Source organism: Nilaparvata lugens, chromosome 9, assembly GCF_014356525.2.
Source record: "Nilaparvata lugens isolate BPH chromosome 9, ASM1435652v1, whole genome shotgun sequence".
In the NCBI taxonomy this organism is placed as follows: Eukaryota; Metazoa; Arthropoda; class Insecta; order Hemiptera; family Delphacidae; genus Nilaparvata; species Nilaparvata lugens.
Genome location: NC_052512.1, coordinates 43,656,847 through 43,672,998, shown reverse-complemented (window position 1 = coordinate 43,672,998; position 16,152 = coordinate 43,656,847). Strand labels below are relative to the sequence as shown.

At 34.9% G+C, this 16,152-nt stretch overlaps 1 protein-coding gene across 2 annotated transcripts in view; it reads right to left on the bottom strand.

Moving 5' to 3' along the window:
• Nucleotides 1-16,152, bottom strand: part of LOC111057319 (elongation factor-like GTPase 1) — a 286,987-nt gene that overhangs the window by 214,882 nt on the left and 55,953 nt on the right. For both annotated transcript variants that reach the window (XM_039435938.1, XM_039435937.1), the window contains exons 14-16: nucleotides 13,612-13,738; nucleotides 10,066-10,276; nucleotides 3,370-3,633 (exon numbers count right to left, since the gene is read on the bottom strand). In XM_039435938.1, coding sequence (XP_039291872.1) covers nucleotides 3,370-3,633; nucleotides 10,066-10,276; nucleotides 13,612-13,738 — 602 coding nt within the window. The remainder of the gene's footprint in view (nucleotides 1-3,369; nucleotides 3,634-10,065; nucleotides 10,277-13,611; nucleotides 13,739-16,152) is intronic.

Below are 16,152 nucleotides of genomic sequence, written 5' to 3'. Positions count from 1 at the left end.
AGAGATTATCATAAAAAATACGACTAGATTTTGGAAAGCCATTTTTTTGACTTCAGCTGTTTAAAGTCTAGAACTTAGCTAAATCCTGAGCTCGGAAACCGGCCCCAACTGTTCATTCTTGTTTATAATAATAATTTATTACTTTCCTTGCCCTATTACCATAGGTTGGTAAGGGAAGTATTGCTTTTCGAAAAAAATTGAGGTACCCCAATTTCTAAATTTCTATACGTTTCAAGGTCCCCTGAGTCCAAAAATAGTTTTTGGTCTGTATGTGTGTGTGTATGAGTGTATGTGAGTATGTGTACACGATAATTCATCTCCCAATATTAACGGAATGACTTGAAATTTGGAACTTGAGGTCCTTACACTATAAGGATCCGACACGAACAATTTCGATCAAATGCAATTAAAGATGGCGGCTAAAATGGCGAAAATGGTGTCAAAAACAGGGTTTTTCGCGATTTTCTCGAAAACGGCTCCAACGATTTTGATCAAATTTACCTAAAATAGGTAAGCTCTATCAAGTGCCACAAGTCCCATATCTGTAAAAATTTCAGGAGCTCCGACCCATCTATGCAAAGTTTGATTTTAGATTCCCAATTATCAGGCTTCAGATACAATGTATAAAAAACATAATTAAGTGGAAAAGATTGAGCATGAAAACCTCTAGAATGAATGTTCAGTAACATTTTCACCTAAAATTGAAAATAAGCTCGAAATTAGAGAAAATGTGATTATTCAGTTGGCAACTGTTGGTTCTATTGAATCATTCACTATGAAGAGATAGCAGACCTCGTGTGTCTCCAGCGTTATTGTCCTGTCACCAGCTGGCTCAGATCTTTGAATAGTAGACTTGAGATGCGCGTGTACACTAGCGTCAGGTGATCAATTTTCATAACGGCAAGGGAAGTTGTGTGAGTGCGCCACACCAGATTCTATTCTATTTGTAAAGAAAATATATTTTCCTACAGTTACCTTGAAAAGTGGCGATTCCTGCACTGATTACAGAACGCAAAGGTTCACTTTTCCGTTCTAGTGCGGGAATAGTTATTTGTGCAACTAGTGCGCAAAGTGACAGTTTGCTGCACCGAAAGAAACATTTACGCTCGGGCGGAATGGTTTCTTGAGTGCAGCAGAGGAACTTTGCGCACGTATTTCACATTAAGTTTTTCCTACAGTTACCATTGAATATGAAAAGTGGGTAATTATGGGTAAAATTCCCTGAAATGCATCAAATGTATATCTGTGTAATTTTATTATTAATAAATAAAATAGAATGTAGTATGTGTGTTTGAATGGTGGGTGGAGGGGGGGGGCGGCTGTGTGCTGTCAACTGCTCTCATCCACTGTTGTCCACCACCTCGAGATTCTTATAACGTGCACCACAGTCACTGTTAACAACTTGATTTTGATTTTGCTGCACTGGTGCTCCATATAACCTACTAACTATTTTGCGTTGCCATGTTGCAAATCTGGAGTGCAGGAAAAATTTTTCCCGCACTAGAGCGGAAAAGTGATTCTTTGCGTTCTGTAATCAGTGCAGCAATGGCCACTTTTCAACGTAACTGTAGGAAAAACTTTTTTCTGCACTCCAGATTTGCAACATGGCAACACAAAATAGTTGGTGGGTTATATGGAGGATTAGTGCACGAAAACAAAAATTAAGTTGGTAACAATGACTGTGGTTAGATTTAGATAAGAATCATTTCAATGGCTACCCTACATTTATGATAAAATCCCAATCTAGAAATCCAAAACAAGAATAATGTTCATCTAAATCATAATTAAATAATCATCATTTACAAATTCTCATCATTTAATAATAAAAAATAGTTCTTTTCTATTGATAATTATCATTTCAACTGCAAGCAATGAGAAAAGTAGAAAATATACATTATAAAATTCGAATTTTGAGGTTAAATGATTACCGTTCAATATCCATATAAATAAGAATAATAAAAAACATGAGAATACTACAATAAATATTCTCTGTCGGCTATGTTATTTTTATAAATATTTTTCAGTTTACTTTGAGCATTTTTCTCGGTAGTTTGAGCAAAAGTCTAAATTTCTGAATCCTGTTTCAGTACTTTTTAGCTGGATGAAACAAACTTAGGTACGATTCTTCCCGCTAGGTCGCGCGCTTGTCGTTTCAGCCATCTTGCAGCCATCCCAATCAGCTGTTGGCGTGTATTTTGAATGCAATTTTTTTGTACTATCTCTATTTTTTCTGATTCTTGAATGAATAAAAATGAGAATTTTCAACTTCAATTGGATTATTACAATAATAACTGGTAATTCTATGAGAGCTAGGAGGACCGCGAAATTAAGAACTGGTTAACATGATATAATTGTGAGCTGTGTGAAATAACAAAAAAGAGAGCTTTTCAGTTTTACTTACAAGAGATGTTTATGGGACAGCCGAGTGCTGAAGACTGAGGTTGTGGAGGGAGAAGCCTTCTTCTCCAACAGCAATGAGGGTGAAGCGGGGAAAGGGGAACTGCATGAACAATTCTGTCTTTCTTATCTCTCGAGTATTCTTAACAATAACTATTAATAACAAATAACTATTAATTTATTAAAATTAAACTTGTGTGTTGATAGGAAATGACATCAGGTAATACGGCAAGGCAGAATATCCAAAAGGATCTCTTTGCCGATAAAAGCCATAAGAATGAATAAATATTTTGTTGATTAATTAAATTTCTACATTTCCAAAAAACGATGACTGGAGTTAGAAAAAGATATCAAGAAGTAAACATTTCTTTTGGTGCAGCAAACTGACACTTCGCACATTAGTTGCACAAATAACTATTTCCTACAGTTACATTGAAAAGTGGCCATTGCTGCACTGATTACAGAACGCAAAGAATCACTTTTCCGCTCTAGTGCGGGAAAAATTTTTCTGCACTCCAGATTTGCAACATGGCAACGCAAAATACTTAGTAGGTTATATGGAGCAACAGTGCAGCAAAATCAAAATGAAGTTGGTAACAGTGACTGCTGTGGCTGCTATAGTGAGCAGAGGTGCAACCAAGCACAACGCGCTAATTATTATTCATTATATATTATAACCAACGACAACGAGGACTTTAGGATTTTAGGATTAAGGTTTTTATCAATAATAAAATTACACAGAAAAACATTTGATGGATTTCAGGCAATTTTACCCATAATTACCCACTTTTCATATTCAATGGTAATGGTAGGAAAAACTTAATGTGAAATACGTGCGCAAAGTTCCTCTGCTGCACTCAACAAACCATTCCGCCCTCGCCTACGGCTCGGGCGTAAACGTTTCTTTCGGTGCAGCAAACTGTCACTTTGCGCAGTAGTTGCACAAATAACTATTCCAAGTGATATACTTACCTTCTATACAATTAATGAGCAGATTAGGACCACACTGTCTCGGCCCAAAACTCCAAATTTGATCGACTGACTCTCTACTCCATTCTCCTTCTCCTTCTTTCTCAAAAGAAGTCCTTAGTTTTTGTCTCATTACTTCAATAGCACGTCTTGTTCGTTCAGTCAGTACATTGGTAGCACCTTCATCCTCCTCAACTGCTTCTCCTCCTCCTTCTTCATCTTCCTCCTCGTTCAACCGTAAGTCCGACATCAGCTGATCGGTTGTAGCTGTAAGAAATCAAAATCGAGAATATTTCATTAATCAACCATTCTTTGTAAGGGTACTAGTAGTTCTGTGAACAGTAGACCTCACTCAGAATTCTCATCCACAAGTACCTGATTGAAACTAAAGACCTTATGGAAATACAGCAATAGACTGGCTTCTCCACACATCATATGTGTCAGCTGATTTATGATGAATAATTCTATAGTCTGATTTTTACTCTAATATTGGGGTATGAAGGAGGCTCCTTTTTCCTTTTATATTATCCTTGAAATGAAAAATTTACAAAAACCTTGTATATACGTCGACGCGCAATTAAAAAAGGAATATACCTGTCAAATTTAATAAAAATCTATTACCGCGTTTCGCCGTAAATGCGCAACATATAAACATTTGAACATTTAAACATTCAAACGTTTAAACATTAAGAGAAATGCCAAACCGTCGACTTGAATCTTAGACCTCACTTCGCTCGGTCAATGATCAAGTTGAGATGATACTGTATCATATTGTGGTGATACTGTATCTTATTGTGTTGATACTGTATCATTTATGGTGATATGCCATGGTGTTGGACCGTTATGTTGCAAATGTGAGTGTTAACTGAAGCCGATAGTCCTAGTAGTTGTTTTTGGTGAAGCTATGTGACGCTGGTAGTCTCTCATACTGTGCCCTTCTTACACTCTTACACTCCCAACAACACACTAATAATAGACAGTGTATAGGGTGTCTATGTTGCAAATGTGAGTGTTAACTGAAGCCGATAGTCCTAGTAGTTGTTTTTGGTGAAGCTATGTGACGCTGGTAGTCTCTCATACTGTGCCCTTCTTACACTCTTACACTCCCAACAACACACTAATAATAGACAGTGTATAGGGTGTCTATGTTGCAAATGTGAGTGTTAACTGAAGCCGATAGTCCTAGTAGTTGTTTTTGGTGAAGCTATGTGATAGAATGGCAGTCAGGTATATGTTCTTTAGTGAGGTCCACGTTATAATGGCAATGGAGAAAGATAGCAGAGCAACGTTGCCGATCCTCTCTGTCTTGTCAATGCCTTCTATAGACGGTAGCAGATACAGGTTTATTGATGTAATATTAACTGTTCATTCTCGTTTAAAATAATCAATTATATTTCATAAAGCAAGAAATTATAATTTCCTAATGAATTATCATAATTAATATGGGATATTTTGTTGGTTAATTGTTAATTCTACATTGTTAAAAAATGATCTGGAAACAGAGCAAAGCAAGAAAGAGATAGCACAATAAGAACCTTAATAAGCACATCACTATCGGAAGATGATACAAAGATCACCACAAAATGATACAGTATCATCTGAGCTTGACACGTGACACAATAATTCCATACAAAATTTTCAAACTTTGGCAACAGAACTGAGGTAGGTGAAAGGATAGGGCTATCTGCTTTGTTGAATGATAGACAAGGATAGCAATACCATTGCTAATCAAACACTGCCATTATAACGTGGACCTCACTATAGAACGCGAATTTTGGAGCATAAAACACATAGAAACAACCAGAAATTTATGAGAAGCATGATAAATTATGTCTCCAAAAGTGTATGAATCCACTGAATGTTATCTTTATCCAGATTTTTATTTTGAACAAGCATTATTTGCTCGATTGGTCTATTTATTCTCTATTTATTCATACAATAAGTTTATCATCAAAATGGAAGGGAGATAAAAAATAAGGTAACCTTGTGCTATTCCTCTCCTAAATTTGGTAGAGAGTTAGTGGGGAGGATATTTTTAATATTCTTCCCAAAGAATGGACATTGATATGTCCAAAGCTCCGCCAATTTATGTAGATGCATAACAATATGATTATTATCTATAGTTATTATATTACAAATTGCTTTTTCATATAATATACAGTTCAATAGTTATTTTCTTAGTCTATATTATGTAAATTCATCTATAACTTTGCTGTATTGTAAGCTATTGTATATAAGTGTATAAGCCAGTATATATTGTAATCTACATAAATAAAAGTACTCAATCAATCAATCAAAATTTAGATGAGGTTACACATAGTCCCAAATAGGTTGTCTTGTAGTTGTTCACTTCACAAAATTTTCAGTCCTTAATTATTTTCACAAAGTAGAATTTTAAATTTAGGGCCGGTTTCCGAGCTCGGGATTCAGCCAAGTTCTAGACTTTAAACAGCCGGAGTCAGAAAATTGGCTTTCCAAAATAGGGGCGTAGTCGCAGTTTTTATGATAATCTTTATTTTCTCATTTCTATAATTGGAAACGTTTTTCCTTGACGAAATGAAACATTCCAAAATAGCTGAAACTTTACACTATTTTTTCTTTACTTTATTTTGTGTTCAATTTTCTAGTTTTTTTTCGAAATTTAATTCAAACGTGGACTGCGACTGCGCCCCGTTTCGGAAAGCCAATTCTCTGACTCCAGCTGTTCAAAGTCCAAAGTCTAGAGCTCGTAAGCCTCAACTCACACTTACGCGACTCAAGTCGAGAAGAGACTTGTCTCTAGTGGAGAGCATGCGTTTCCAAATGGTGACACTCAGACCAGTCGATTCTAGTCTCCGCGACGTCACCATTTGGAAACACATGCTCTCCACTAGAGTCCAGTCTCTTCTCCACCTGAGTGACGTAAATGTGAGTTCGGCCTAAATTTCGAAAAACTAGAAAATTTAACACAACATAAAATAAAGAGGAAATAGTGTCAGGCTCAACTCTGATTTATGTGACTCAGGTGGAGAAGAGACTCGACTCTAGTGGAGAGCATGTGTTTCCAAATGGTGACGTCGCGGAGACTAGAATCGACTGGTCTGAGTGTCACCATTTGGAAACACATGCTCTCCACTAGAGTCTAGTCTCTTCTCCACCTGACTTGCCTTAAGGTGCATTTTCGTTTGTGCGTAAATTTCCGCAGTCGACGAATTTGTGTGTATTATTCAAGAATCAAACATTTCTAATAATATCAACACATTGCTATTTAAAAGTATAAACTCAACCTCCCCCATTAAAACGTAATTGAAAATAATCTTTTAGGTTATTTAGACAAATTGAAATCTACCCAATGTGAGATGCTCACCCTGTCGTGGTCGACGACGGCATTTAGGCACAAACGAAAGCTCAGCTTCAGATGTCTAATCCCTAAAACTAATTTTGGTAGAGAGTTAGTGGGGAGGATATTTTTAATATTCTTTCCAAAGAATGGACATTGATATGTCCAAACCTCCGCCAATTTATGTAGATGCATAACAATATAATTATTATCTATAGTTATTATATTACAAATTGCTTTTTCATATCATATACAGTTCAATAGTTATTTTCTTAGTCTATATTATGTAAATTCATCTATAACTTTGCTGTATTGTAAGCTATTGTATATAAGTGTATAAGACAGTATATATTGTGGTCTACATAAATAAAGTACTCAATCAATCAATCAATCAATCAATCAATCCCAAACTGTTAATATCTGAACAAGGATAAGGAATATCGAATTAAAAATATCGAAGTAATTGACCGAACGTAGTGAGGTCTACGTTTTAATTGAATGAAAAAATACTAAGAAATTGTCAAAAACCACAGATTTATTGATACTTAGAAAAAGACCGGTTTCGGTTATTACACCATTGTCAATCTCTGATAATCTGTTTATCATAGATTGACAATGGTGTAATAACCGAAACCGGTCTTTCTAAGTATCAATAAATCTGTGGTTTTTTGACAATTTCTTAGTCTTTTTCATTCAATATGAATAACTAGTAGTTCTGTGAACAGTAGACCTCCCGCAGTATTCTCATCCACAAGTACCTGATTGAAACTATAGACCTTATGGAAATACAGCAATAGACTGGCTTCTCCACACATCTGTGTAATCACTTGTCAGCTGATTTATGATGAATAATTCTATGATAATAATAATAATATCGAGTGACCTGGCTGGCTCAGGTCTGTTGTCAGAGTTTTCAGGTCGCAACTGATCAATTTCAGGGGCCTCTGACATGGCCTAACGACTGCTTTTTAGGCAGCCGGGACCGACGGCTTAACGTGTCCATCCGAAACACGGGAGTGGCCCGAGAAAAATATCTTGCCCGGGCTGGGAAGATAATTCTATAGTCTGATTTTTACTCTAATATTGGCGTATGAAGGAGGCTCCTTTTTCCTTTTATATTATCCTTGAAATGCAAAATTTCCAAAAAAAACCTTGTATATACGTCGACGCGCAATTAAAAAAGGAACACACTTGTCCAATTGCATGAAAATCTATTATCGCGTTTCGCCGTAAATGCGCAACATATAGACATTTGAACATTAAGAGAACTGCCAATCCGTCGACTTGAATCTTAGACCTCACTTCGCTCGGTCAATTACCACAATATCAACTTCTCAACTACACAAAAAGTCTATATTTCAAATCTGATTTACTTTTGTCTATCTGTCTGTATGTATGTAACGCATTTACAGCCAAACGCGTTGATAGAATTCGATGAGATTTGGCAGGAATATTCATTTTTCAACTGCGCGTCTATGCATGCACTTTTTTTGAAATTTTGCATTTTAAGGATAATATGAAAAGAAAAGGAATTCCTCCATACTCTGATATCACTATATAATATATAAGATGGGCTCAATCAGACTATAGAATTATTCATAATGAATCAGCTGACAAGTGGATTATTCATTGCATGCATTACACAGATGTCTGGAGAAGCCGGTGAACAGGTCATACCACATACTTGTGGATGGGAGAACTGCGTGAGGTCTACTGTTCACAGAACTACTAGTAAATAAGAGAAATATTGATAAAACATCAGAAATATCCATATATGAGAAATATTGATATAACATCATAAATGAAAATAATAACATCATATATGAAAAATATCGATACTAGTAGTTCTGTAAACAGTAGACCTTGCGCTCAGTAAGTTACATTGACCTGTTGTTATGTTTTCTCAAAAATTAATAAAAAATTTATCAATTTAAAATGTCTAGAAAAATCCTAAATAAACATAGAGCTTTCTGTCCTATATCGTACCGTGACGTGTCGTCCCGGAATGTGAGTGTGAGCGCTGTTATCAGGTCTGGCTGCAACTGTCTACAACGTTGATGGAAAGATACATTTTCAACATGTTCGATGTTTTTGAACGGGTAGTATTATAGTCAACTGTCTACTAATGTTAATGGAAAGATACATTTTCAAGATGTTCGATGTTTTTGAACGGGTAGTATTATAGTCAACTGTCTACTAACGTTAATGGAAAGATACATTTTCAAGATGTTCGATGTTTTTGAACGGGTAATATTATAGTCAACTGTCTACTAACGTTAATGGAAAGATACATTTTCAAGATGTTCGATGTTTTTGAACGGGTAGTATTATAGTCAACTGTCTACTAACGTTAATGGAAAGATACATTTTCAAGATGTTCGATGTTTTTGAACGGGTAATATTATAGTCAACTGTCTACTAACGTTAATGGAAAGATACATTTTCAAGATGTTCGATGTTTTTGAACGGGTAGTATTATAGTCAACTGTCTACTAACGTTAATGGAAAGATACATTTTCAAGATGTTCGATGTTTTTGAATGGGTAATATTATAGTCAACTGTCTACTAACGTTAATGGAAAGATACATTTTCAACATGTTCGATGTTTTTGAACGGGTAGTATTATAGTCAACTGTCTACTAACGTTAATGGAAAGATACATTTTCAAGATGTTCGATGTTTTTGAACGGGTAGTATTATAGCATAGCCACCTCTAATACAAGGCCCCGGCCTACGATATTGCAACGTCGCAGTGTAGGCCTAGAATCTAAAACATGATTGGCTAAAAAGATCAGCTGATATTTTTAAAAATCTTTTTCACCAATCATGCATTGCATTCTAGTCCTACACTGCGACGTTGCAATATCGTAGGCCGGGGCCTTGTATTAGAGGTGGCTATGATTATAGTCCACTAGACAGCTGATTTATGATGAATAATTCTAGAGTCTGATTTTTATGGTAATATTGGCGTTCAAAGGAGACTCCTTTTCCTTTTGTATTATCCTTAAAATGAAAAATTTCAAAAAAACCGTATGTATACGTCGACACGAAATTGAAAAAGGAACATACCTGTCAAATTTCATGAAAATCTTTCGCTGTAAATGCGGAACATAAATATAAACGTATATAAACATAAAGAGAAATGCAAAACCGTCGACTTGAATCTTAGACCTCACTTCGCTCGGCCAACTAGAAATATCGAAATAGCATAAATATCGATTGAAAAATATCGATATAACAACAGAAATATCGATTTATTAAAAATAACGATATTATCGATTTATAAAAAATATCGATATATGAGAAATATTGATATATGAGGAATATCGATAAAACATCAAAAAGATCGATAAAATATCGAAAATATCGATACACTGACCGTTACGCTCGCATCCAGCACCCTTCATGGATTGGTGCATAGTCTTCAAAAGTTCACTATAGTGATCTAACAGCCTTGTGACCGCCTCAGGCAGTGGCATGGCACGCATGCGCACTCTAGACTGCCGATTAGGTGTGCTAAGTGTAATCCAAACTCCATCAGTGGATTTTGAATCCGATGTAGACGCACCACTAGTTTCTTCAGCTGTATCCTGTTAACACAAATTAAATTATTTATTAATATTAATTATAGATTGAAGATTCTATATTGAAATACTACAGAACGGCACAGCATGAGAGACTATAGTAAGGACCACGTTATAATGGCAGTGTTTGATCAGCAATGGTATTGCTATCCTTGTCTATCATTCAACAGAGCGAATAGCGCTATCTCTGTCTCGCTTTTCTCTGTTGCTGGATCGTCTTTTAACAGTGTAGAATTAATAATTAATTAACAAAATATTCCATCTTGATTATGATAATTCATTAAGAAATTATTGGAAAATATAATTTCTTGCTTAATACAAGCAAAATTTCGAACATTTTCTGTCTATTACTTGATGAAAGAACTGGGAAAACGCAAAAAAACGCTAATTTTGAGTATCTTTGGCGTTATTTCAAATTCTTTCTAACACAACATTATTACAGGCTGAGCTTCTGTACTAAATTTGAACATTTTCTGTTCATTTGTTCCCGATAAAGCTAAGAGAACGCTAAAAAATGCTGGAAAAACGCAGATTTTGGGCGTATTTTTGGAAATTTCTCCAAATCCGTTCTTAGTGCGCCTCTAAAGGGCCAACTGAACATACCTACCAAATTTGAACGTTTTTGGTCCAGTAGATTTTTAGTTCTGCGAGTGAGTGAGTCAGTCAATCAGTTAGTGCCATTTCGTTTTTATATTATATTTCGGTATATATATAGATTGGTGTTGCTATCCTTGTCTATCATTCCACAAAGCAGATAGCGCTATCTCTTTCTCGCTTTGCTCTGTTGCCAGATCGTCTTTTAACAATGTAGAATTAATATTAAATTGACAAAATATTTCATCTTTATTATGAAAAATATAATTTCTCGCTTAATAAAATATAATATGATTATTTTAAACGAGAATGAACAGTTAATATTACATCAATAAACCTGTATCAGCTACCGTCTATAGAAGGCATTGACAAGACAGAGGATCGGCAACGTTGTTCTCCTATCCTTCTCCACTGCCATTATAACGTGGACATCACGATAGGACTATCGGCTTCAGTTAACACTCACATTTGCAACATAAAAGTCCTTTACCATGGAATATCACCATAAATGATACAGTATCAACACAATATGACACAGTATTACCACACATGATACAGTATCAACACAATGTGATACACTATCAACACAAATATGATACAGTATCATCATAACTACTGTCAAATTTTGTATCCTATATAGGAGTACCACGTGCCTCATCTGTGGCATTCTGTTAACACAAATTAAAACAATTTGAATTGAATCAATCAACAGGTTGAATTGATATAGTGGCAGTATTTGATCAACATTGGTGATTCTATCCTTGTCTATCATTCGACAAAGAAGATTTATTACATACTAGTAGGTAACCCATGCTTCGCAAGGGTCCATTTTAAAACTGCAAAATGAAATCTTGACGTAATAAAAAATCGAAATTTGAAAATAGCCCTATAAACATCCTCGGTTAATGAAGAATCTATATGCAAAATTTCAAATTAATCAGTTGAGTATATTTCAGACGTGATGATGCGTCAAACATAATTCCCTATTCCTTAAGTATATAAGCTAGTTCTTTCCTTTATTATAGTATAGAAAACTGAAGAATACATAATACTTGGAAACCTCACAGAATCATATTGATTTTTCCAATACATCAATAAATTTTAGTTCGATTAGGATCCTCCTCAATTTGAATCAGGCAGCCTTTTGTTTTCCCAATTCCAAACAAAATACCTAAAATACTCGTTTCACTGGGAATTCGTGTCTGATAGTACATTATAACTGAAGAATATAAATTATTACTTATTTTATTGTGATCTATTCATGTGTTTCTTATGAAATTCAATTATAGGCCTACAGCATGAAGACTATGTCCAATTCATTTGTACTGGTGGCAAAATTTTACATTAAAAATAATTATTTGATAAAATCCAAGTTCAATAGTAATGGAAACAAATTCCTTCAAAAAATAATTGATAATAATACGTTTCGAGGGAAAAAATTAATAACAAAAAAAAAAGAGAAACATCGGGGATTCGAACCGAGAACCCTCGATCCGTAAGCAAGCGTTTTACCGCTGCGCTACATAGACGTTCGTAAATGTTAGTCTTATAACATACTCATAAAGAGACACACTTTGGGCTATGGAACTTCATGTAGCCTACGGTAGCATAGATGAATTTGAAAATTAATTCTGAAAAATCTAGAAGGAAAATTGAAATTTGGGCTTCCAGGTGCACGAGATTGATATTTTTAGAATCTATGTTCAAAATTTGGAGATCTTTTTCCGGTATGCAATCCACAAGTTGACATGTTTTGATGCGAACAAACGAACACACGAGCAAACACAACCCTACTCTCTCTTATTATATAGATAGTGCTTTATTACATGCAACCATTGGGAAAAAAATAGCATAAGAAGATATATGCCACGGTAAAGGACCGTTATGTTGCAAATGTGAGTGTTAACTGAAGCCGATAGTCCTAGTAGTTGTTTTTGGTGAAGCTATGTGACGCTGGTAGTCTCTCATACTGTGCCCTTCTTACACTCTTACACTCCCAACAACACACTAATAATAGACAGTGTATAGGGTGTCTATGTTGCAAATGTGAGTGTTAACTGAAGCCGATAGTCCTAGTAGTTGTTTTTGGTGAAGCTATGTGACGCTGGTAGTCTCTCATACTGTGCCCTTCTCACACTCCCAACAACACACTAATGATGAACAGTAAATAAAATTCATTTTGAAATTACTGAAAAATATAATTCCTTGTGCTTAGTAAAATATAACTGTTTATTTTAAACGAGGATGAACAGTTAATATTACATCAATAAACCTGCATCAGCTACCGTCTATAGAAGGCATTAACAAGACATAGAATCGGCAACGTTGTTCTCCTATCTTTCTCCACTGCCATTATTGACCGAGCGAAGTGAGGTCTGAGATTCAAGTCGACGGTTTGGCTTTTCTCTTAATGTTTAAATGTTGCGCATTTACAGCAATAGATTTTCATGAAATTTGACAGGTATGTTCCTCTTTTAATTGCGCGTCGACGTATATACAAGGTTTTTGGGAATTTTGCATTTCAAGGATAATATAAAAGGAAAAAGGAGCCTCCTTCATACGCCACTATTAGAGTAAAAATCAGACTATAGAATTATTCATCATAAATCAGCTGACAAGTGATTACACAGATGTGTAGAGAAGCCAGTCTATTGCTGTATTTCCATAAGGACTATAGTTTCAATCAGGTACTTGTGGATGAGAATACTGCGTGAGGTCTACTGTTCACAGAACTACTAGTTACATACCTTTTTTATGAGTACGTTGTGATCTGTACTTATAGCTTCATTGACCATATCTACTTTTGGTGGAGGCACAATGGTCTCTCGAAACGGGACAATAGGCTCAGAAACGTTGATTGGAACTCTCGCATACCTAAAAAATACAAACAAATACCTTTAAAAATTACTACAATAATTGTAATAAAATATAATTGATTATTTTAAACGAGAATAAACAGTCAATATTACATCAATAAACCTGTATCAGCTACCTTCTATAGAAGGCATTGACAAGACAGAGGATCGGCAACGTTGTTCTGTCATCTTTCTTCACTGCCATTATGACCACATTATAGTTCAAATGAAGGCTCAACTCACACTCAGGCGACTCAGGTCGAGTAGAGACCTTTAATTAACCATGTAGAACAGATGCTGAAGAAAAACTCAGAAGAAATCAGTCATCAGTGCAATTAGCCCTAGGTTAGTAGGCCTATACAGAGTGTTTACAACTGCCTACCAATACTCTACGGCATTGTTCCTGGGTAAAATAGTATATTTCACACCTAGGGCCGAAAATGAGACTTTTCCGGCTCGAAATCGGTTTTCGAGTCCAAGGCCGTAGGCCGAGGACTAGAAAAGATTGAGAGCTGGAAAAACATTTTTGCCCGTGGTGTGAACGCTATTTTCCGCCACACAGAAAAATAAACAATATATATATAAATATATATATATATATATATATATAATATATATATATATATGAGAATAATTGTTTATTAAGCACTTCCCAAAGCAAAAGTGGAAGGTCATAGCTCAAGCAAATCTGAGGTAATCTGAATATCAGGAAATTATTTTTATTTTTTATTCTGATTTGTCTGAATAACCTAAAATATTATGTTCAATTATGTAAGAGGTTGAGTTTATACTTTTTTATTCTTTTAAATGACAATAAGATGATATTATTATAAATGTTTTAATTATTATTGGATAGTAAACACGAATAATGAAAAGATTTTTGATCAGCTGTTTTAGCACACTTGAAATTTGGCCAATCTGAATGTCAACGTCAACAATGCTTGTTGTCGACTTCGGAAGTTTAGGTTAGAAGTTCTATCCTACTCTGAAAATCGAATTTGAATAGTTAATAATATATATCTTATCTGTATTTCATTCATCCAAATAAAATGTTAGTATATTATTGCAGAATACTTTATTCAATTCTAGAAGCATAAACTGATTCCGTTTCATAAACTATCTTGTAAACACGTTCACATCAAATCAGAATCAGTTGACTTCGAGGTTATTTTACAGCCCTAGGGCCGTAAAAATTGTACCGGCCTGGTCAGAGAACAATCACTTTCGGCCTCCATATGACGCACGAAAACCAGCTCATTACATCCAAGTGGGGCGAAATAGTATATTTCGCACCTAGGGCCGAAAATGAGACTTTTCCGGCTCGAAATCGGTTTTTGAAGTCCGAGGCCGTAGGCCGAGGACTAGAAAAGATTGAGAGCCGGAAAAACATTTTTGCCCATGGTGAGAACGTTATTTTTCACCAAACAGAAAAATAAACAATATAAATATGAGAATAATTGTTTATTAGGCACTTCCGAAAGCAAAACAGGAAGGTCATAGCTCTAGCAAATCTGAGGTAATCTGAATATCAGGAAATTGTCCAAGTATTTTTATTTTTTATTCTGATTTGTATAAATAACCTAAAAGATTATGTTCAATTATGTAAGAGGTTGAGTTTATACTTTTTATTCTTCCAAATGACAATAAGATGATATTATTATGAATGTTTTGATTCTTGAATAATAAACACAAATAATGAAAAGTTTTTTGATCAGCTGTTTTAGCACACTTGAAATTTGGCCAATCTGAATGTCAACGTCAACAATGCTTGTTGTCATTGACTTCGGAAGTTTAGGTTAGAAGTTCTATCCTACTCTGAAAATCGAATTTGAATAATTTATAATATTTATATCTTATCTGTATTTCATTCATCCAAATAAAATGATAGTATTATTTTGCAGAATACTTTATTCAATTCTAGAAGCATAAACTGATTCCGTTCAGAATACTTTATTCAATTCTAGAAGCATAAACTGATTCCGTTACATAAACTATTTGTAAAAACGTTCAGCACCATGGATATTGCCCAAGTAGTTCGAAAATTATCCACCAGGTTTCGTGATAAACGATTAAACGCAGTACGATTAAAAGCAGGTTTGAGGTTAGATTCTATTATACTCTGAAAATTGAATTTGAATAGTTTATAATATCTTATTTCATTTATCCAAATAGAATGATTGTATCTTATTGCAAAATACTTTATTCAATTCTAGAAGCATAAACGGATTCCGTTTCATAAACCATTTTGTAAACACGTTCACATCAAATCAGAATCAGCTGACTTCAAGGTTATTTTACAGCCCTAGGGCCGTAAAACTTTTACCGGCCTGGTCAGAAAACAATCATTTTCGGCCTCCATATGACGCACGAAAACCAGCTCATTACATCCAAGTGGGGCGAAAACATATTATCTAAATATCATCATAGAGAAAC